This window comes from Mauremys reevesii, linkage group 1 (genome assembly GCF_016161935.1).
Source record: "Mauremys reevesii isolate NIE-2019 linkage group 1, ASM1616193v1, whole genome shotgun sequence".
In the NCBI taxonomy this organism is placed as follows: Eukaryota; Metazoa; Chordata; order Testudines; family Geoemydidae; genus Mauremys; species Mauremys reevesii.
This window is the reverse complement of record NC_052623.1, coordinates 111776891-111800925: the sequence shown is the minus strand read 5'-3', so window position 1 is coordinate 111800925 and position 24035 is coordinate 111776891. Positions and strand designations below refer to the sequence as shown.

Below are 24035 nucleotides of genomic sequence, written 5' to 3'. Positions count from 1 at the left end.
CCGGTTTGCAGGAACCGGTTGTTAAATTTAGAAGCGGTTTTAGAATCGCTTGTTAACTGGCTTCCCTGGGAGGGAAGCTTTGATGGGCTCTGGCCGGGAGGCCTGTAATTCCTCCTCCCAGCCACCGGGGGGCGCTGCGCAGCTCTGAGAGAGCCATGTGGGCTGCCTCCTGGCCCTGTTGCTGCTGCTGCTCCTTGGACCTCTGGCCCTGGGGCTCCTGCTGCTGCTGCCTGGTGGGTTCGGGGCTGTGTCCTGCCGCTCTCCCCGTGTGAGTGTCTGCACCCCCTGCCCACAGCCCTGCCACCCCCCGTCCCCGCCACAGCCCGTCTGCACCCCCCGCCCGCAGCCAGCCCATTGCAGCCAGCCCGTGTCACACTCCCTGCCTCCAGCTAGCCCTGCCCCACGCCCCTGTCTGCAGCCAGCCCCACATCCACTGGTGCCCTGCAGTTCCCAGGGCACTAACCCTGCACACCTGCTTCAATGAGGGGGGCAGGGAGCAGCTGGGACCCACACATGTGCACACTCTAGGGTGACCAGACAGCAAGTGTGAAAAATCGGGACGAGGTGAGGGGTAATAGGAGCCTATATTAGAAAAAGACCCCAAAATTGAGACTGTCCCTATAAAATTGGGACATCGGGTCACCCTAGCACACCCCCAGGGAGTGGCGGGGACCCACACATGTGAAGCGGAGCTCATTTCTAGTTCAGGCCTATCTTTTTGAAAAAGAACTTTAGGTAGGGTTAACATACATCTGTATTTTCCCGGAGATGTCAGGCTTTTAGGTTCTTAAATCGCTGTCTGGGTGGTAAATTTTAAAAATTCCTCCCGGGAAAATACGGACGTATGATAACCCTATTGGTACAAAAAATACATACTGTGGCACATCCCTTAAATCAGAACTTTTTATAGGGAACCGGTTGTTAAGATTTTAGCAGCTCATCACTGACCCTATCAAATACTGTGGTTTAGGTCCAAGAGATGTCAACAGTAAGCAGCAAAAGAAAATTGCAACCTGTATGTGGAGTTGAGAAGAGCAGGAAGGTCGTGGAGAAATGAGTAAGCTGATAATATAATTTTTAAACCACCTAGCAAATAAGTAGCTGCCTTCGACCCATGGCTAAGATAAGGGAGGGCAAGAGCTGGAAGTGTACTTATTTAAGAACAATGACAAGCTGGACCTATCAGCAAACCAATGGATCCCTCTTAAGCAGGACTTTTTCTATCATGCATCTCCACACCATTATTTTACCCCAGCTATCTACATTTAAACATTACTAGGGACCTATGTTGGACACAGTTTAATGGGGAAACCTAGGGTCAACCCTGGCCAGCTAGCCTGGATTCAGAGATGTTGAACTGTGTTTATACTGTATCCCTACTGGCGTTTCAAATTATTTTAGTGAGCACAATTTTTTGAAAACATCGGTTTTCCTAGACTAGACAAGGCTTAATTGGAGAGGGGACAGAATGTTGGAGCCAGGCAATTCCACAAGGGTTGGGATTAGCAGAGGGGACAGCAGCTGGAATGAGGAATAGGAAGGAGAGCAGGGGACTGTGTGGGAGGGAGAAGAGAAACAAAATGGGGGAGAAGAGGAGTGGGGTAGAGAGAAGACAAAGTAAGATTCAGCAGAGACTTGCTGCCATAGGTCCCCTGCTGGCCCTGGATCCTTGCCAGTGGTGGAGCACAGGGGTCAGAGCATGAATGGGTAACTCATCTAATTTAAAACTAACTCAGTCACTATAATTTAGGTGGGGAATCCCCATAGGGTTGATATAACGTGCAATATGTGACACAATGCATTTTGTGGCTTCCCTCTACATCCGCAGAGGTCACTGTAGCCCTTGCACTTACTCCTCTTCTGCTGACTCCGTATCTTCCACTCCACTTCTTGCAGATGGACCAGCCCACCAGTTCATGATTTCATTATTTGTGAGAGGCACAACAGCTGCAGTTTAGGAATTTTAGGAAGAGGAACATGGTGTTCATAGGAGACACAAATCTACAAGAATCTTATATGAGCCACTGGATTTGGTACTATGAATGGATCGGTTCCAGCTTTGTGCTCTAAATCTTCCTCCTGCTGCCTGTCACATCTCTGCATTCCTCTCCCAGTGCCCTTCTCCAATCTTTCTCCTGTTACCAGCCCCAACCCACTTATTCTTAACCCCCACCCCGACACACACACATGCACGTGCAACAGCAGACAGAAAACAGAATGATGCTTCTCCCTCATCTGTGTCCTGTTTGACTCTGCCAGGATTTCATCCTCTCCACTCTGAGGTGAAGGGAACAGTTTGACCCTATGTTGCTATTAAAAAAAAAAAAAAGTGAAATGGGATCTGGGTGTCTAAAGTTAGCATTTTTATTATAGCTAAAGCAGTTTTATTTGAGGAGACCAGGAGGGTTACAAATACTTAAACTGGATAGTTGCAATAATTCTTTTAAAATATTGTAATTCAACAAGCACTTCCTATTGATAACAAATGTGAACTAATTTATATCCACATGAAAACCAGTAAATGTGGCCAGTTCCATTCCATTGATTTATTATTATTATTTTATTATTATACATGGCCAGAGTAACTGTAAGCACTACAGTATAGAGCAGGGCCGCCCAGAGGGGGGGGCAAGAGGGGCAATTTGCCCCAGGCCCCGCGTCCCGCAGGGGCCCCCACGAGTGTTTTCCGGGGCCCCTGGAGTGTTTCCCGTCTTCCCGCGGCTCCGGTTGAGCTCCCGCAGGCATGCCTGCGGCAGGTCGACCGGAGCCCGGGACGAGTGGACCTGCCGCAGGCATGACTGCGGAGGGGGCGCTCGTCCCGCGGCTCGGCTGGACCTCCCGCAGGCATGACTGCGGCAGGTCAACCGGAACCGCGGGACCACGGCACCCGCCGCAGCCGCGGGAAGACGCCCCCCAGGGCTTGGCGCGCTGGGGTCTAGAGCCGCCCCTGAGCGGGGGCCCCCTGCCGCCGAAGACCCCGGGCCCCCGGAATTCTCTGGGCGGCCCTGGTATAGAGTTGGATGGAAGGTTAAATGCTATTTTGAGACTCTTATTCTCTTGCTAATCATACGCTCTCTGAAGATTCATTATTGGAAGCATAATTTGACTACCATTACAACAGATTCTACTTTAGGCTTCCAGGCGGCAGCAGCTTGATGGTGCTACGGAAGTTAGCCATTAATTTTTAAATGGTATGAATGAATATTAAAATGTAATCACCAGAGAAGCAAACTAAGTTTTTTTCATTTATTTCTTAATATCACAGCTGTACAATTTTCATACATACAGAAGGAAATGCACATTGGATACACAATGGCATTTGGCTGCATTTCCAATTATAATACAGTAAGTGCAACTCCACTTAAAAATTTACATTTATACACCTTATACAAATTAAAGATTGCTACACTATTATCTGTGACAGTATAAAGCTTGATTTATGGTAAGTTTAATTACTAAACCACTTCCTGGTTAAATATAAAATGTACTCAATCATTTTAAAATGGCCCTTGTGGTACTCGGCCAGTATATAAAATATTTGTCATGTAAAATTTAACCATTTACTTTTTTTTAAAAATAATCTTCTAACGCTATTTAAACATTTGTTATTGAACTGTTATACTGACACACACTGTAGCAGAAGTCATATTTTACCTTCTTGTTTGACCTTGCATTGGTCATCAGTGAAAGAAATTAAATTTGTAATGTACTGTTGTTTTATTCAAATACAACCGGATGGCTAAATATTTGACAGTTTGCTGGAAAGGTAAATAACATTCCTCTATAAAGAAAAATGAAATTACATTTAAGAAATATTTGTTATCTAAATGTTAATGGGTATAGTGCTACCAGCACAAAAAAGAAATATTGTATTGTCTTTAGCTCCATCCGAACACTAAATTTAAACGCTTATTACATGTTTATTAATGTTGGTCGCCAGACCACTTTCTTTTTACAGCTGTATCAAATGGAAAAACCAAAATTGCTCTTATTGCCGTCCCTATAACAGGAATGGTTTTGTTTCTAACCTCCTTTAAAAATATACATTTTACAATCCTTGCACCTCAACAAAGGTGACACTGACAATAAATACACTGGTTGGTTGGTTTTTTATTTTTCTTCGCAATCAAGAGTCTACAAACTACCTGTTGTAGGCCCTTTCTTTTTTAGATTTCTCCAGTGCCTTGTCCATAGTTTTCTCATTTTCTCCTCTACATTTAGGGCAGTACCATTTGCCCTTTGGTTTATGATTAAGTCCCACACATGAAAAATGAAACCACTCAATTGGGCACTCATCATTATCACATCCTATCATTTCTCCATAGGAGACTTGGTTACACAAACAGTATGTTGGCTCATTGGGATCAATAGGAAGATCCGCAGGGGAAGCCTCCCTCTCGGCTTTAGCCTTAGACCTCTTCTTTTTCTTGGATGTTTTTGCTTTCTTCTCCTTTGGCGTTCCTGAGGTGATGTCATCATGATCATGATTATTAGAAGCGTTTTCTCGATTTTCATTATTTCTTTGCCTCCTAGACCTCTTATTGTTGGGCTTTTCAGCCTGAGTGATTGTCTCATTCTTTGACTTATCTTGGCTGGCTTTGCCACTGTTTCCAGTGGTCTCATTAGTCTCTTGACAGGTCTCAAATAGTTCCACATGACTGTCCACTTGCCTGGTTCTATTCTCAACAAGCTCCACCATCTGACTGACAATTTGGATCTTTTCATCTCCCAGTTCCTGACTCCGGATCAGTGCTCTCTGTATGCAATGCAACAGTCTTCTCTTCTGCACGGCATCAGTCTCTCGTTTGAACTTTTCATAATAATCATCCAGCTCCTTTAAGATCTCTGCAAAGGGGAAAAAAAGTAAAACTCTAAATATTCTGCACATACAGAATGGCTGAACAAAACTTTCCCATACTACTGCCTCCCAAAAGCAGCACTACTTTCTTGTAAAGTACAAAGCTTATCAAAGGCAGCCACACTGAAGTTGTAATCTGACAACAAGTTGCTCACATCTACAACTGATTAGTTGGTCTCTCTGGAACAGAATGCAAATGCCATCTAAAAATAATTTCATTTTAGACTGTTACTGCTGCACCCACAAAACTCGCACAGGGTGTATGTGACGTCTATGAAGCAGCTTGTCACAATGAAAAGAAGTTACAGATTGCCAGGTTAGTGGCCTAGATCTTCAAGACTTTTCCTTTTAGACAAATCAATGAAGTAAAAGAAGATTATTTTGTATTTCCATCATTGGCAACTACAAAATTTTGTTCTAAAGCCAGAACTAAGAAATATCATAGTGGTTTTTCAGACCATCTTTCACGTATTAACATTAACACTCTGCTAAAGAATAAAAAACTCCCTCCCCCCCCAAACCAAAGATGACAGGACTGCCATTTACATTTTGGTCACAAGAAATGGTTGAAACAGGCAGAGGGAGAGCGAGTGAGTTAATCACTGCAGAAAACAGATGCTGAGTTATTTAGTAATGGCTATCGTACTTGACTGCTGATGCACAAGAATTCTGAATGCTGTGAGGTGGGTCCTGAGTTACAGTGAGCTCTATTCAATACCGCCGGGATGGGGGTTAAAAGTGTCTCTAAGGCCTTGTCTACACTACACAGTCAACGCAAGTTATGTCGACAATCAAAAATTGGTATAATTAAATCACTTGTGCATGTTAACACAACACTCCTTCTATCGGCGGAGCACACCCACAGCTGGTGCTCTAGCATCGACAGAGAGCAGTGCACTGTGGGTATTTATCCCACTGTGCTACTCACCATCTGCAGCTAGGAGTTCTGGGAAGGCAGAGTGGATTGAAGTGCACCATGGGTGAGGGATCAATATCTCATGATGCAGTTTTTTCTATACCATCATTCCATGGGCTTTCTACTGTGTTTTGTGGCATTTTTCAATGGCCTCTGTTTACTGTGCACTCGCAATCTCTGTCTGAAAGGATGGATCCTGCACTGCTCTCTACTGTTGTAATCACTGTTATGACCACACCATGGCTGGTCATACAGTACATCGTGAGCACTCAATTTAAACAGGAATCAGAGGCGCCTGACCTGTTGTGTGCCATGGAAAGAAACAACACCAGATTGCTTTTGGCATTCATGGAACAGCTGCACATGGTGAACCATCACTTTTGGGATCAGGAAACAAGCGCTGAGTGGTGGGATCGCATTGCTATGCCGGTCTGGGTTGACGAGCAGTGGCTGCAAAACTTTTGGCTGCAGAAAGCCACCTTCCTGGAACTATGTGCAGAGCTTGCCCCAGCAGTGCAGCACAAAGACACCAAAATGAGAGCTGCCCTCTGAGTGGAGACGTGCATGGCAATCGTTGTGTGGAAGCTGGCGACTCCGGACTGCTATCAGTTGGTCGTGAATCAGTTTGGAGTCTGGAAGTCGACCATTGGAGCTATGTTAATGTAAGTGTGTAAGGCAATTAATCGCATCCTGCTACAAAGGACTGTGACTCTTGGCAATCTGTGTGAAACAGTGGATGGCTCTGCAGCAATTGGATTCCCTAAGTGAGACAGAGCAATAGATGGCACGCATATCCCAATTTTGACACCAGAACACCTTGCAACTGAGTACATCAATAGAAAGGGGTATTTCTCCATGGTGTTGCAGGCACTTGTGGATCACCATAGGCGTTTCACTGACATCAACGTGGGGTGGTCCAAAAAGGTGCATGACACATGCATCTTCGGGAACACTGGTCTGTACAGAAAGCTGCAAGCAGAGACTTTCTTCCCAGACTAGAAGATTCCAACGGGGGATATTGAAATGCCCATAGTGATCCTGGGAAACACGACCTATCCCTTACTGTCATGGCTCATGAAGCCTTACAAGAGAAACCTGGACAGCAGCAAGGAGCACTTCAACCAATAGGCTGTAGAATGTACATTTGGCAGATTAAAAGCAGGCTGGCACTGCCTTTATGGCAAGTTAGACCTAAATGAGGAAAATATTCCCAAGGTTATAGCAGCCTGCTGGGTGCTCCATAATATTTGTGAGGCTAAAGATGAGACGGTTCCTGCAGAGTGGTGTGTGGAGACGGATCACCCGGAGGCTGATTTTGAGCAATCAGATACCAGGGCTGAGGTGCACCGGGGGGAGAGGAAAAGCAATTTGAATTAGGGAGGCTTTGAGGCAACAATTTGACAATCAGCTCCAGTAATGTTTCATTCTATACAGCACTCTGCCATGCTTCGTTAACTTGCCACATTGTATGAAAATGTTGATGATTCTTGACCAGGATGTGTAGTCAGCAAATGATGAAATTGCCACTGTATATTAATTCCAGCATCAAGCACCATGTTTTGAAGACAAATAAAGATTGGTTATCATTCAAAAAGTTTGTTTTTATTAAATACCAATTAATAACACACACAAAAGGCTTGCTGGGAAGGGAAATAACAATGAAGGGCAGTGTACGCTCTCATAGCTGTGTGCATGTCCAGCTATCATTTTGTGTGGGAGGAGTTTAGGGAGGGCATGAAAAACAGTTCTGTATCAGCTGCAGGGTGGTTGACCACACATGAATTCTGCCTGCAGCGTGATTAGATGTTTCTCCTCCATCACATTTATCATCTTCTCTTGGCCCATTAAAATTGGCTCCTGGCTCTCCTTTCTGTCCTGCCTATTGTATAATTTTCTTTTAAAATCTCTCTCTGCAATCTGCGTTCTTGTTTTTCGGCCTCTGAGGATTGGAGAACCTCTCGGAACATGTCCTCCTTGCTTCCTTATCTGGCAGAGGTGCTCTGTCAGTGTGTAGGGTGTTCCACTGAAGGCCACATCTGCAGAAGCACAAGAAACAATAAACCGAAGTATGAATTTTAGTGCACGCACCACATCAACTCATTAGAGTAAAATGCACCTTTTAAAAAATATGAATCAGTTTCTCACTGTCTCTTGGCAAGCACACAGCTCAGCGAACACCCTAAATACGGTGAGGTAGGCCAGGGGGATGGTGGGGGTGGGGGGGTGCGCTCAAGATGGGGCAAAGGGTCTCCGTTTTTTTTAAGGGGATTAGGGACAATTTTGTAAATTCTGCCACCATTTTCCACAGGCAGAGGTCACTGAAGACACTATCTCACTCCTGAAGGTAAGCAAGGATGCAAGGGTGCATCTCCTGCATGCTTACAGCTTCAGACTGGGTCCCCTATGCTGCTCGTCTATGTGCCGCTTTGGCACATGCACAAGTGATTGCAGATGGGGGAAGGAAGGAACGAAGTAGCTCTGCCAAGGAACCTTCAGCAGAGGATTGGCGAGTACCTCCACGAAAGTTTCCTAGAGATCTCTCTGGAGGATTCCCATGAAATCTCAGTGTGCATTAACATGCTGTTCCACCGCACTGCTTTGCTGCACAGGGTAATGTAAAGCACATGTCAACACAGCTACTCTTGTACATTTCTATCCCTTCACCCACTTCTACAATATATGCAAAGCAAAGGACCGCTCTACTTCATATAACCGAGCAGCATCAACTCAAAAAGATCACTTACCAGAGCTCTCCTCTGCCACATCATGCGCACCAGTGATGGACTGCTGGGACTGGCTAGACCCCTCCGGAGTGGAAAAGAGTTCCTGACTCACCACACCACTGGATGACCCTAACACGTGCTCCACATCATCCTCCAACTCGACCTCCTCATACACAACTTTGTCCTCGGGGCTGAGTCCGCTGTCCGCAGCCCCATGAAAGTATCCATGGGGCTCTTGGCATTGGTGGTGGGGTTGCTGCCGAGGATGGTGTCCAGCTCCTTATAGAACCAGCAGGTCTTCAGCACAGCACCAGAGTGATGGTTTGACTCCCTTGCCTTCTGGTACACCTGCCTCAGCTCCTTTATTTTCACACAGCATTGATGCATGTTCCATTTGTAGCCCTTATCCAACGCTCCAGAAGAAATCTGACTGTAAGGGTACGTCTACACTACCCGCCGGATCGGCAGGTAGTGATCGATCTATCAGGGATTGATTTATCGTGTCTAGTGTAGATGCGATAAATCTATCCCCGATCGCTCTGACGTCGAGTCCTGTACTCCACCACAGCGAGAGGTGGAAGCGGAGTCAACAGGGGAGCGGCGGTAGTCGACTCCGTGCTGTGAGGACGCGAAGTAAGTTGACCTAAGGTACATCGACTTCAGCTACGCTATTCTCCCCCCGACAGCATAGATCAGGCCTAAGTATCAGAGTTCCTACAGCTGGAGCAGAGCTGGCACTGCACAGCCTCCTCACCCCACAGCCCAGCAGATTTAACAACTCAGATGTGCTCCAAGCGGGACAGTGTTTGTTGAATGGAGCTGCCATGGTCAGCTGGAAAGATGTGATGTGAGCTGTCCACACTGAACAAACAGGAAGTGGAATTTCAAAAATTCCCAGGCCTTTAAAGGGGAAGGGGCAGATGCCTGGAGGCAAGACATCAGAGTACAAACTGCTGACCAGTGCGGTCAGGATGGATATTGTGGGACACCTCCTGGATACCACTTACAGCAACATAACCAAGCCAGTGTCCACACTGACACTTTGCCAATGTGACTTTGCCACAAAAAGCTCTATGCCTCTTGTTGAGGTGGTTTTATGTTGGTCGCAAAGCAGGAGAGTTTTGTTAGAAGAAGGAGCATTGCAGTGTGTACACCTCCACTGTATTGTCAATGAAACCTGACTTTTGCTGACAAAATTGTAGTGTAGTCAAGGTCTTAAGCTACCATTCTATTCCTCCAAGTCTTTGGCAGGTGAGAGCCAGAGCTAAGGGTTGCTAGATCAGGACTGCAATATACAAACTATAGGTATATTTCAGGTATTTTATTTCCTTTTAAGATGTGTAGGAGGCTTGGGTCCATGCCTGCGCGTGGCCATGTCCCTTCTGCATCAACATATTCTGTAATTGTTGCAATCTGAGTAAATACATGCATCTATTGTCAGTGTGTATTTAACCAGAGAAAGTAAGAATTTAGGACATTCAACTATATTTGGCAACAGCTGAAGCAGTTATGATCTCTGATTTAAAATAGTAAAAGTGAACATATGCATTTATAAACCAAATGCAGATAGTCTTGAAGTAGCACTATTGTACTACTTACTGTAAGGATTTTTTCAGCAGACTATGAGAGAGTTTTGGTGAGAGAGGTTTTAAGAGTCAAATGTGTGATTCGAGAGTTCATAACTGAAAAATAGACGGCTATGTTTGATTTGTGCTTGTTTCATCAAACTCCATTCAATACCAGTGAGACATATTAGATTACTTTCCCTTTCACCATCATATATATATACACTCATTCCTCATCGTATATTATCTAGAATGAGGATTCTTTTCTCTCTCTTTTTTTTAAACTGCATCATGGTATTTCTCTTTCCATTCACCTTGAAATGAACACAAAGGCTGCTGAGAAGAACAGTTTAGCTTACTAACCAAGAACGAAGGTTTTAGAAGAACGTAACACTTGGCAGAAAAGTAACTCAGTTAACCTAATAAATGTTACAATCCGACCTATATTTAAATGAAATAGCAAAGCTCTGACTTAGAATTTTACAAATGTGGACATTTATCTCCCTTATAAGACTTTCTTTTGGACAAGAAAACATGTCAATAGCTCTTGTTACACAATTAATACCAACAAAGCTGTTGCTATTTAGGCTTTGTCTTGATTAGGATAAAAAGGTGTTTGTTTTTTGATAACATGTTAACTAACACATTCTAAGACTCTAGTTTAGATACAGCTAGTTGTACTGTAGCAGGTAGAATTGGTGTGAATGTGTTAGTTAACCTTCTTAATAAAAAACCTTTTATCCTAATCAAAACAAACTCTTAGAGATTAAGTATGTAGGGAGATTAAACATTTATCATTATTCCTAATAACTGAAATTCAGAAGTCTATATTCCAATTTTGTGGTACTTAGCCACTGTCATTAGTAGATTAGCCCACTTGAATTTGACATACAGATAATCTTTCTAGGAAAAGAACTTTGCTTTGTGGATATCCAAAGAATGTTTCTCCATAGGCTACAAATTTTTTTAATGACAAAATAGTTTATTTTATTTCTCCACACCTATTACCAAAGCTTCATTTAAATATCATATATGCACATGAAAAATATACTATTATCACACTGCTAGTATTGCTCTACTATTTAACATATTTGGAAGACATATCTCATTTAGTGATAATAACCTTGATCCTGCTAGCTGCTGAGCACTTCCTGGGAGGTACTAATCAAAGTTGCTCAGCACAACACAAGATACTGAGTGATACAGTTTGTTGCTATTTACAACTGTGCCCAGATAAAACGGACGAAGTGCATCCGACAAAGTGGGTATTCACCCACGAAAGCTCATGCCAATTGGCTCAAGCCAATACGTCTGTTAGTCTATAATGTGCCACAGGACTCTTTGCTGCTTTTACAGATCCAGACTAACACGGCTACCCCTCTGATACAAATAAAAAGGGTTGATCAACAATAAGTGGGTGTTCTGATGGATGGAGTTGGGAGACTGTGGTACTTAAGTGTGATACTAGAGAAGAAAAGAAGTTTCTTAGCAGCTATTTCAGCTGAAAGTTGTGCCAGGCTCTAATTTGTAATATTCCTTAGACAAGCGGACTCAGCAGCATGACTTGCCTGTCCTCTCCAGAATGGCTAACACTAATCCCCTCACAGGTAAACATTGTATAGGCCCCATGCCAGGGGCGGCTCCAGACCCTAGCACACCAAGCGCGTGCTTGGGGCGGCGAAATGTCTAGAGCCGCCCCTGCCCCATGCAAGAGCCTAGCTGTTTCAATGTCTCCTGAGATAGTTGCATAAGTATTTGACTATCTGTGAGTCCCTGGTTTTACTCTGTCACCTGTATGTTTAAAGCATGTTGGGAAAGTTACAAATGCAAAAAAATCACACGCTGGGAATTCTGCACCTTGTAATGCCCTAGGCTGCAGAGGACACAAACATATAACTATGGGTTTTCTTGCTGTGTAGCATCAGAAACCCTACCACCAGCCGTAAGAATGAAAACATAAGCAATATACTTCAGCCAATCTTAAGTACTGCACTAGCTGAGCTAAACAGTTTCTCACAATACACACAAAAACTCTCTCTTTGCGACATTTGCAACATTATCCACTCCTCTGCACTGAAAGTCTCTAAGCCAATAAGATCACAGGCTTAATGCATAGCTATAGAGATAAATCTGTCCACCTTTTTCTAATATTTGCCCAGCTCTCCTGTGACCCATAGTTGAATAAAAGTCACGGATTTATTTTCAGAGTTTGAAATATTTACCTCACTGTTCCCACTGATTGATGGCAGCAAGCTCGGGCCCCCATAAAGGTAACTAATTTGGAATATTCAGTGTTGGTCTGGAATAACAGCCAGCTTCTGTGCTGCAAAGATTATTTCTGTCTGCATTAAGCACAACAGACTGCTGGTTTGATGCCTGCAAGGGTATAAATCTTTACTTGTGTCATTTTAATTTTTTTCAGAGAATATAAATGAAAAAGAGGCTCTATTTCAACAGTCACTTAAGTGGCTTTGAGTAGGGGCTCCCACCCTTCTCTTCTAACAAAGATCTAGAGGCCAAGTAACAGGGGACACTTGTAAAAGCAGCAAAGAGTCGTGTGGCACCTTATAGACTAACAGATGTACTGGAGCATGAGCTTTCGTGGGTGAATACCCACTTTGCTGGATGCCAGGGGACACTTGATTACTCTGGTGGAAACAGATAGTTGCTATACCCTATGATATATCTGCCTATCCTTTTATACTGCCAGTGGCCTGGTGTGCATGCTCTCAGGCTGAGGCTAGCATAATCATTTCCCACCATTGCTAATATTGGTACAGCTCCATCAATAAACAAAGTGCCAGCAGCTGCCAACATTTTAATAACTTTCTCAACTAACCATGCCCAGAATAGGTCTAAATGGCATACTGAAACTCCCATTGACTTGAATGGGAGCAGAGTGTGGCCAATGATAAGCACTTTTCAAAATTCCACCTTTAAAAAGGTGACTTTTCACACAGACAGATGGAAACACAGGTATTGTTGTTGGGTTTTTTTAAACAGCTTTGTTAGAGGTAGTTTGGGGAAAATGTATATTGTATATGGTAGAACCTCACCAACTCAGTAATTAGGAGAGCAGTTACTAATTATTAATTTAGAAACTTAGTAAATGAATAGTGGTCATAAGGATACTGCACTACATGTACTTTGTTCCTTTACTCAACTATAACTCTGTTTTGTGATACTTTGCCATACATTAGTAAGTTTTATATTTTTGTACAAGTAATGAAATCTGAGTACTGGCACCTTATTAAAATGCTCTGCTCTTTATTATTTTTTAAAGGTATGTCAGAAGAGACCACTATTTGTGTGGTTTATGAGGATTACTATTCAGTGAAGTGTGTATTTCAACACTTCTCGTATACTATCACACCATAAATCAGCAAAATGCTATGCAAAATTCAATTAAGTTTTACTTAAAGAACAATCCCACATCTAAAATAACTGCCAAAATCTTGCTGTAAACTATATTTATAAGCCCAATTGTAATATATATTTCTAGGATCCCCCTCTCCCTATCAACATCTGAAGAGATTGTTGTTTTAAGGAAGGCTAACAGCTGGTTACTTAGCTTTTTTTAAAAATACATGAACGGTAGAGTGGGGGCATTTTGAAGGTTATAGAGTAGAAGAAATTCATAGGTTGTGTTCCGGACTTGACAGCCAGCCTACCCCGGCACGGGGGCGGGTGTAAATAGCATCCCTCTATTGAGATGACAGAGAGCTCCCTGGACACGGGCGTGGGGTGCAGATTTGCAAGGAGCCTGTTTCCGGGCTAGGAACCAGGCTGGGGTTGTCTGGTGCACGCCTGGAGTGGGGCTGTCCAAGCCGGGGCCAGGCTGGGGCTGAAGGTTTGGGGGAGGAGGGGCCGGGACAACAGAGGGCGGCCCCGCTCCGTCCAGCTGGAGCCAAGCCCGGGGCCCGCAGCAGGAGCGCCAGGCCCAGGCGAAGACAGCGGGACTCGACCCCCGCGGCAAGGAGCCGAACTCCCCCTCGGCGCGAGCTCGGCCCCCCAGGGCCGCGTCCCGGGCTGGTCGGCGGGAGTCCCGCCAGCCCCGCGCCGCCTCGGCGCCCCGCCCCCGCTCGGGCGGGCGCCTCCCGCCGGTCAGACGGACACACGCGGCGGGAGGGGCGCTCGACTCGCCGCCATGACAGGCGGGGGCGGGGCACCGGCGGGCGCTCAGCCAACCGAGAAGGAGCTCTCGCAGTCTCCTTCAGGAGACTCCGCCCCTCCTTAGCAACCGGCCAGTTGCCAACGCAGAAGGGAGAACCAGGACGTGACGTCAGGCTATTGTTCTTCGAACAGGAAATGGGCCCAACTGAGTTTCTCCTGTTTTTCGGAAGAGAGGGAAGGAGGCGAAGCAGAGTCTGCCCTCTACCAATCAGAATCAAAGAGTACAGGGATAACCCGCCTTTATCCGTCCAGCACGCCAATCAGGATGAGAAGTGGGAGGAACCAGTCCCTTCCGGTGCCGCGTGCCAACCGGAAACAGAAAGCCCGGAGCTCAGTACTCCGGCGCAACGGACCAACCAGAATGGGACCCAAAGAGCCCGCCCACCAACCCCAAGGTTCCAATCAGAACCAAGAGGAGGAGACAGAACAGGTCCCCCACCTAAAATCGTGTCAATCACAACCCGAAGGCCAAAGTTGCGCCCCCCTCGCGCAGCCCATGGCGCCAATCAGAAACGGGAAGGCGGGAGGAACCTCAAGATATTCAAATCCACCCCACAAAAAAGTGGCGTCGGAAACGCCGCGAGGAGGCGGAGCTAGAGGCGGAACAGCGCGCGCAGGCAGTGAGCGGCAGAGGCTGAGCCGCGGGGGCAGAGCCCAGCCAATAGCGCCAGGGGGAGGCGGGGCGAACCACGATATGCTAATGACGGAGGGCTATAAATGACGCAGCGAGCGGGGTGACTTGACTCCGGCATAGCGCGGACGCAGCTGCTATTTGCACTGGGGCGGTCGTGCAGGGAGGCGCGCCGCCCTACACCACCCCTCCTCCCCCCGACCCAGCCCTGTAGCCCCTGCTGCCGGTGCCTTCGATGGGGCGCTTTCCGCGCAGCTCTTGCCCGCGGGGGGAGGGTGCCCGCAGATCAGCGGCAAGTGCCGCAGAGACCAGCCCCCCCGCCCCGTAAAGCAGGAGAGGGGCGCATATTCGAGCAGAGGGGTCCTCTCCAGCACCCAGTGCCACCTTTGCCGGCAGCGTCCAACAGCCCCTCCCCCCTACACACACAGCGCAAGTGACAAAGCTGCTCCTAAGCCCACGCAAACTAACCCCCCTTCTCCTTCCCCTCCCCGCCGGCCGTGGGGCAAGGAGACGGCATGCCCCGGAGTGAGTGCAGCCAGCATGCTGCGGGGAGGGGGCACTTAGCATTCAGCTCATCCATAACCCATCCAGCGTTTATTTTATATAACTCCCCTCCTCCCACATACACAGGGGGGCTGTTTTACAGGGTGAAACGCACCCCCATTAAAGAGAGACTGAAGAAAGCAAACCCTGCCCCCCACTCGCATCTAAACCTCCTCCCCCTTCTTCCCTAGCAGCCTCTCTCCCTTACTACAGCCATAATGAATACTGTACATTCCTAAATGTTGTTGTGCTGTAATCTCTCCCTCTGTCCACCCAGCACTTTCCCCGGTACCTACAAAACCTCCCCCCACAACTACACACCCAGAAATAGCCCCCCACACCCTGCTTCCCTGCCCCCCGTCTTCTTGTCCAGTATTTTACACTGAAAAGCAGACTCCTTGCTTAATAAGAGAAGCCGGAGACCTTTTGTTCCGCCCCATGACAAGAGCTAACGCTGCAGATCAGCCCCTCTCTCCTCTTTTAGGCTCTCTTTTCCTGCTTTCTCCCTCCTCCCAAAAATAAAACTACCATCCCTGCAGGGTGCGGGCAAGGGGTGCCAGGACTCAGCTACCAAGGAAAGAAAAGACAAATCTAACCCAGCACCATACACACAAGAAAGCACTTACCTTGGTATTTGGCGTCAATTTCCCTCATCAGGGAGACATTTCTCTGCAGATCGAAGGGCAGAGACTCGATGGAGTCCAGATAATCCTCTACATAGTTCACGAGGTGAAGCTGCTCTCCGTTTGCAGGACTCAACATTTTCATCCGGCAAGACAGTCTTCCTCCCCCCCCTTCTGTGCGAGAGCGAGGGCTGCTCGCTCCAAAGACGACAGCCCCAATCTGCCCGGCTCGCTCCCTGCCCACCTCTCTCTGGAGCTCCCCAAAACCGAGAGAAGCTACATCTGACTCCTCTCTTGTGAACGCCGAGAGAGAGACACACACACACGCACCCTCCGCTAGTCCCCACCGCCAGCAGCAGCTGATTGAATGGCTGTCGTTGTGGGTAACTCACGAAGGAGGTGGTAGGAACAATCAGAGGGATTTGTGTGTGCGAAGGGGGAGGAAGGGGGGCTCAAACCAGATCCTCCGAAACAACCTGGAAACAAAATCTGTTGTGCAAAGTGTCTGACAGAAGCATCAGCTCCTCTGGGCGCTCGTGTGTCGCTCCTATCCTCTCTCCTTCCACGCTCTTCTCGCCGCCGCTGCTCCCGTCCCCGGTTATATTAACGCAGCCTCTCTTCTCGCTATACGCCGCACTTGATCCAACGTGGAAAACCCAAATACCAGTTTCAAACACTTGGGAAACATTCAGCCCCGCCACGCAGCGCGCATGCGCACCCCTCCCCTCTACACACTGACCCTCCCCCCCCCCCAACAGCAGCCGTACTAACGCTCATGTGCATATTTATTATCTCTGCACCTCCTCTCCTTACTCACGTTTAAGAGCAGGAGGTGGGGCTGCTGCAACAGCAGAAACAAGTGGGGGGGGGGGGAGAGGGAGGTTGAGGGTGTGCTGCTGCCGGTAAGGTACACAGGGAACAAATGCCTCCCACAGGCAAAGGCGTGTGTGTGATGCCGAGAGGGTACGGGGAGCCAGGGCACGGTGCTAAGGAGGTACGTGGCCAGCTGGAAAGTAGTATGGTTACGTGCAAGAGCTCTGATGGTACCGGGAAAGTTGTGCAGGGTGCTGAGATGACGGCGATGCAAGGGACGTTTGCGCATGATGCGCTCAGTGGTTGGTGCTTTTACACGGGGGTCACTGGCACAAACTTTGTGCAGCTGGTGAAAAAGCTGCGCTGTTCCGGACAGCGTCTCCCGCGGGAGATATCGCCGCAGGACCGGAGGAAGATCATGCAACGCTGCTGCTGCTTCAGCCCCAAAATGGGCCGCCCAGCTCACAGGCACGGCTCCCCCGGAGTCCCGCTGAACGGGAACAGGCTCAGTTTGAGTCTCGGCACCCGGATCCCCGGCCCCTAGCGGAACCACCGCCAGGCAACAGCATCAATTCAAGAAAATCACCCGGCCAGCGCAGGCTGCTGCTGACATTCCTGCCAGCCAGTCGTGTCCCGCCCCGCCGCCCGGCCAGCCAATCGGAGACGGGAATCGGGGCGGGACAAGCAATGACAATTCTCCCTGGAACCCCGCGACAAGGGAGGGGGAGGAATGCGCATGCGCCCTCTCACGAGGGAAGACGAGAAAATGGAGGTGGAGGGAGTTAAACTACATTTCCCAACAGCCTTTGGGTCCCCGAGCATGCGCTATGCACGTGTGCACTGCGGGGCGGACAGGAAAATCCCTCGCACGCAGTCCGCACATGCCCATGCAGGAAACAAAGGGGTTACTGGGGAGGGAGGGGACAGCGCGTGTGTGTTGGGGAGGGTCCGCAGGGGCGCACGTGTGAGGGGGAGGGAAGTGCCTCAGGGGTGTAAGGGGGGCATGCCCTATGGAGGGGGAGGGGAGGAAATGGCTGGGGGGGGGGCTAGCGCCCATGTTGCCCTTTTGAGAGTGGGTGGAATAGGACTGGGGATGCCTGGGGGAGCTTTATGCAGCCCCGTCCCCTGTCAGCTCCCTGCCCTAGTAGGTCCCTGAATTCTTAAAGGTGATCTGATGAGAACAATGAATTTAATCCCCCCCCTTTTTTTTTTTCTTCTTCTTCTTGGACTGCTCAAGAAGCCCCGTAAGTCTTCTGGGTCTCCCTTGGCTCACCGGTGATGAGGACTGGCTGCCTCTCTGGCCAGGACCTGAAGGGGCCAGCTTGTTGTAGCTTTAACAAAATAGCTTTTCATCCAGTAGTTTGAGTTAAAAGCCAACCAAAAAGAAAAAACAAACAAACCTGCAGGAGAATTTTAAACTGCCTGAAGAATTAATCACATCACTAAACTAATTTGATTTCACTTCCTTGGCAGCTGAGATGGCCTATCCCTACTCGTTCGCTAGTTGCCCACAGAAAAAGAAAAAAGTGATGTCTGAGCTATTAATATGTAAAATAAACCCCACAAGCCTTCATACCGCATAAAGAAATAAAAAAGACACACAGCCAATTATGTTCCCCAGTGTAGGTCACCTTTAATTTAGATTGTAACTAGAGGAGAGGGAATCTTTGTTTTATAAAGTTGGTACACATCTATTTTGCTGCATGTGTTAGTAATGAACATCTCACAGAGGCTACTCTACCTCTCCGTGTCCACAGAGGCTGAGATACAGTAGTACACAGTATGCCCCATCCCCAAGGAGGAAGAAACTAGTGTACACAGCAATTTCTCTTCCTCACATCCCCCCTCTAAAAATGCCCCAATCTCCAAAAAGGAGAGTGCCTAACCTACAGCAAAATCCTTCCCAATAGAAGATATCCCCAGAAGAATGAATGAGAGACTGTAACATGCAGTAAATCCTCCATTCCAGAGAGGGAAAGAGATGGTAAAACATACACAGTGTGCAATACTCTCTGCACCATACTGTGGGTAGGTGGGAACACACATTTCCAGAGGCTGAGATACTAAAACATACACAGCAGAATCCTTGTCTCATCCCTAGACAAGGAGACACTAACATGCAGCAAAATTCTCCCTCAATCCACAATAATTTGAGAGGGGAGGGAGAGTGTAACACATACATGAGCACGCGCGCACACATCATCAAAACCACCCCAAACCTCACTGGGGAAATAGACTGCAATACGCACAGCAAAATCCTCCTTTCCCATCGATAGTGTTTCCTTCCCTCACTCTCTCCCTGCTTCCAGTAAGGGAGATTTTGTGTGGAAAAAGCTCTGGCTGGAAAGCTCATTTCTCCAGAGCTGGCAGAGACCCAGCGTTTCTCTGATCTGCTGTGCTGTTGGAGCTAAGATCATGATGGGGGGGGGGGGGGGAGGGTGTCTTTCGAAGGAGCTGAAAGTGTAATTATTTTAACAATAGCCTTTAAAATAAAGTGATTAAAAATCAGCAGGTTTCTCCTCTCCCTCTGTGTTCTTTAATGGGGGGAGGATATTTTTATTTAAAATGGATACTTATTGGTAAGCCTAGTTGTCAAGACAACAGTATTATCAGCAGGAGAGGCCTAGCTCCTCCTCTTCCTCCCCCCCCATCTTCTCTCCCCCTCTTCCCCCTGCCAGCCCGCCCTTCCTCTTCTCCCTCCTCCCCAATCACTGGTTGCTTGTAGTTTCTCTAGTAGCTCTTCATGCATTTCTTCCCTGCGTTTCTTTCACTGACCTGACTGCTGTTACCACTGAAACTTCAGCTGCAGGAAGCACAGGATAACCCTGGTTGGTGTCTGGAGGAATCTCTTGCGGTGGGGAGGGGGTTAGGACCGGATTTCTACTGCTTGTTTTATTGCTTATGCTATAACATTGCAAAACTTCATTTTCCTAGATGCTGCATTCTCAGCCTGCAATGTCCATGGCTATGTGAACAATAATAAAGGAGTGGAGGAAGACCAGAGTTGTGATGAAGGCACTGCAGGATAGACCTCTTCTTCCTTACAAGGGTTATATGTATGTTTCTCTTCTCCCGCTTTAAGCAGTCTTCATGAGTACTGAGTACTGACTCATGCAGACTTGACTTTACTCATGAAGCCCTTCACTTAATATAACTGGATTGGCAAAGTGTGATTTTATCACAAGTCTCTCAATATTAGGAAAATGTATCTGTGCTTAATTGAAAATTTCCTCTTTTAAAGCCCCAGATCCAGAAGTCATATGATGACACGAGAATCTCAGCTTTCATTAAAAAAAAATGAAAAAAAGTAAGTTTCTAGCCTCATGGTTGCAGAGAAAAGCTGGAAAACACGGTCCCTAAAGGCTCCAAAACCAGAAGGCAAATAAAGAGAACCCCACATTTGTTAGTTTAATAATTTAATGATTTTAAGCCAATTTCATGATTCTGGGGGCCTGACATGATTTTAAATGCATAGGGTTGGTAAAACTGTTGTTATTGTTTGTTAAGCACTAACACTGTGGTCAGCACTGTACAGAACAGAGAGGAAGAAATAGGCCCTGCCCAAGGAATCTCAATCTATCTAGATATTTATACTATGCTTATAACAATAATATCTGAGCACTAAATAACTATTATAAAATCTCTGCTTTCTTCTCTGTTTTATTCATAGATTCATAGATTCTAGGACTGGAAGGGACCTCGAAAGGTCATCGAGTCCAGTCCCTTGCCCTCATGGCAGGACCAAATACTGTCTAGACCATCCCGTATAGACATTTATCTAACCTACTCTTAAATATCCCCAGACATGGAGATTCTACAACCTCCCTAGGCAATTTATTCCAGTGTTTAACCACCCTGACAGTTAGGAACTTTTTCCTAATGTCCAACCTAAACCTCCCTTGGTGCAGTTTAAGCCCATTGCTTCTTGTTCTATCCTTAGAGGCCAAGGTGAACAAGTTTTCTCCCTCCTCCTGATGACACCCTTTTAGATACCTGAAAACTGCTATCATGTCCCCTCTCAGTCTTCTCTTTTCCAAACTAAACAAACCCAATTCTTTCAGCCTTCCTTCATAGGTCATGTTCTCAAGACCTTTAATCATTCTTGTTGCTCTTCTCTGCACCCTCTCCAATTTCTCCACATCTTTCTTGAAATGCAGTGCCTAGAACTGGACATAATACTCCAGTTGAGGCCTAACCAGCGCAGAAGAATGACTTCTCTTGTCTTGTTCACAACACACCTGTTAGCGCATCCCAGAATCATGTTTGCTTTTTTTTGCAACAGCATCACACTGTTGACTCATATTTAGCTTGTGGTCCACTATAACCCCTAGATCCCTTTCTGCTGTACTCCTTCCTAGACAGTCTCTTCCCATTCTGTATGTGTGAAACTGATTGTTCTTCCCTAAGTGGAGTACTTTGCATTTGTCTTTGTTAAACTTCATCCTGTTTACCTCAGACCATTTCTCCAATTTGTCCGGATCATTTTGAATTATGACCCTACCCTCCAAAGCAGTTGCAATCCCTCCCAGTTTGGTATCATCTGGAAACTTAATAAGCGTACTTTCTATGCCAATATCTAAGTCGTTGATGAAGATATTGAACAGAGCCGGTCCCAAAACAGACCCTTGCAGAACCCCACTTGTTATACCTTTCCAGCAGGATTCGGAACCATTAATAACTACTCTCTGAGTACAGTTATCCAGCCAGTTATGCACCCACCTTGTAGTAGCCCCATCTAAGTTGTATTTGCCTAGTTTATTGATAATAATATCATGCGAGACCGTATCAAATGCCTTACTAAAGTCTAGGTATACCACATCCACCGCTTCTCCCTTATCCACTCGTTATCCTGTCAAAGAAAGCTATCAAATTGGTTTGACATGATTTGTTCTTTACAAATCCATGCTGGCTATTCCCTATCACCTTACCACCTTCCAAGTGTTTGCAGATGATTTCCTTAATTACTTGCTCCATTATCTTCCCTGGCACAGAAGTTAAACTAACTGGTCTGTAGTTTCCTGGGTTGTTTTTATTTCCCTTTTTATAGATGGGCACTATATTTGCCCTTTTCCAGTCTTCTGGAATCTCTCCTGTCTCCCATGATTTCCCAAAGATAATAGCTAGAGGCTCAGATACCTCCTCTATTAGCTCCTTGAGTATTCTAGGATGCATTTCATCAGGCCCTGGTGACTTGCAGACATCTAACTTTTCTAAGTGATTTTTAACTTGTTCTTTTTTTATTTTATCTTCTAAACCTACCCCCTTCCCATTAGCATTCATTATGTTAGGCATTCCTTCAGACTTATCGATGAAGACCGAAACAAAGAAGTCATTAAGCATCTCTGCCATTTCCAAGTTTCCTGTTACTGTTTCTCCCTCCTCACTGAGCAGTGGGCCTACCCTGTCCTTGGTCTTCCTCTTGCTTCTAATGTATTGATAAAACAAGTCTTCTTGTTTCCCTTTATTCCTGTGGCTAGTTTGAGCTCATTTTGTGCCTTTGCCTTTCTAATCTTGCCCCTGCATTCCTGTGCTGTTTGCCTATATTCATCCTTTGTAATCTGTCCTAGTTTCCATTTTTATATGACTCATTTTTATTTTGTAGATTGTGCAAGATCTCGTGGTTAAGCCAAGGTGGTCTTTTGCCACGTTTTCTATCTTTCCTACCAGCGGAATAGCTTGCTTTTCGGCCCTTAGTAGTGTCCCTTTGAAAAACTGCCAACTCTCCTCAGTTGTTTTTCCCCTCAGTTTTGATTCCCATGGGACCTTACCTATCAGCTCTCTGAGCTTACCAAAATCCGCCTTCCTGAAATCCATTGGCTCTGTTTTGCTGTACTCCCTTCTAGCCTTCCTTAGAATTGTGAACTCTATGAGTTCATGATCACTTTCACCCAAGCTGCCTTCTACTTTCAAATTCTCAACGAGTTCCTCCTTATTTGTTAAAATCAAGTCTAGAACAAGTCTAGTGGCTTTTTCAACCTTCTGAAATAAAAAGTTGCCTGCAATGCAGTCCAAGAACTTATTGGATGGTCTGTGCCCTGCTGTGTTATTTTCCCAACATATATCTGGATAGTTGAAGCCCCCATCGCCACCAAATCTTGGGCTTTGGATGATTTTGTTAGTTGTTTACCCTATCTGTTTTCGCAGTTTCCCCTTTTTGTCTCTTAGTTGTCTTACTTATGATGGAAAACCTTGAACAGCTAAGAGAGTCATAAAATGTGTGTATTTATTCTGTGTAGTAAAGCACCCACAATGCTCTAGGCACAGAACAATAATTATACATACAAATAATAAACTCAAATAGCTGTAAAAGGACCTCCTAACTCACCAAAAAATGAACTCTCCTCTTTCCCCTCCAGCCCTATTCAATGCTTTGGGGAAAAGCCTGGGAAAACAGATAAGCTTTGCAGTGTTTCCCGAAGATGATTTAGTTGGGGATTGGTCCTGCTTTGAGCAGGGGGTTGGACTAGATGATTCTTCCAATCCTGATATTCTATGATTCTAAGGTCAATAAATCAGGGCTGTTTGGTGCCAAGAGGGAGAAAGTTCCAGAATTGAGGATCTTCCACTGACAAGACATCCCAACCTGCCCCTTGTTTGAACCAGAGGATTGTAAACTCAAGTGCCTTGGTTGATCACAAGTGTCACCGTATGACAAAAGGGGAGAGAGAAGGTCTTTCCAGTACTCAGGACCCAAACCCTTTAAAATGTTATGCATCAACACCCACAAACCTGAGGTTTGCTCAAAAATCAACGGACAGCTAATGAGTGCAGGGGACTGGACTAGATAACCTTTCGAGGTCCCTTCCAGTCCTATGTGTAACTCCTTTGGGGTTTTGAGAGCACGGGCCCTTTAAATCTTTTTCCTAGGGGGGAGGGAGAGAGTGAGAAAAAAGGAGGGAAACTCCAGGGAGGTTGCTGGAGCTGAGAGGGAGAAGCCCGCAGGCCCGGGCAAAGGAAGGAGCAGAGAACTTGCCTGACGCCTGGGAAGGAGAGGGCTGATCGGGGACACCCCAGGACAGGAGCCCGGAGCACTGTGCCAGGGAGGAATCGCCCGAGAAGGACAGGCCAGAGCTGGACTCAGTATCACGGCTGCCCAGAGCTGCGTGGGGCTGTGAGTACTGGGGCTTGTGACTCTGCACTGGGAACAAGGAGGGAGGCTGCTAGCTAGTTAAGTGGGGAAGTGGTTGCTC

At 46.5% G+C, this 24035-nt stretch overlaps 1 protein-coding gene and 1 long non-coding RNA gene across 2 annotated transcripts; one reads left to right on the top strand and one right to left on the bottom strand.

Moving 5' to 3' along the window:
• The first annotated feature begins 225 nt into the window (after positions 1 to 225).
• Positions 226 to 2595, top strand: LOC120389230. Its single transcript, XR_005590833.1, has 3 exons — positions 226 to 268; positions 971 to 1057; positions 1897 to 2595. It is a non-coding gene; the product is annotated as an uncharacterized LOC120389230 (long non-coding RNA).
• A 637-nt stretch (positions 2596 to 3232) lies between these two features.
• Positions 3233 to 17218, bottom strand: ING1 (inhibitor of growth family member 1). Its single transcript, XM_039511617.1, has 3 exons — positions 17080 to 17218; positions 16036 to 16668; positions 3233 to 4845 (listed from the first exon to the last, which is right to left on the bottom strand). Exons 2-3 carry the CDS (start codon positions 16175 to 16177, stop codon positions 4142 to 4144), a joined length of 846 nt encoding a protein of 281 aa, XP_039367551.1. The 5' UTR covers positions 16178 to 16668; positions 17080 to 17218; the 3' UTR covers positions 3233 to 4141.
• Positions 17219 to 24035: the final 6817 nt, after the last annotated feature.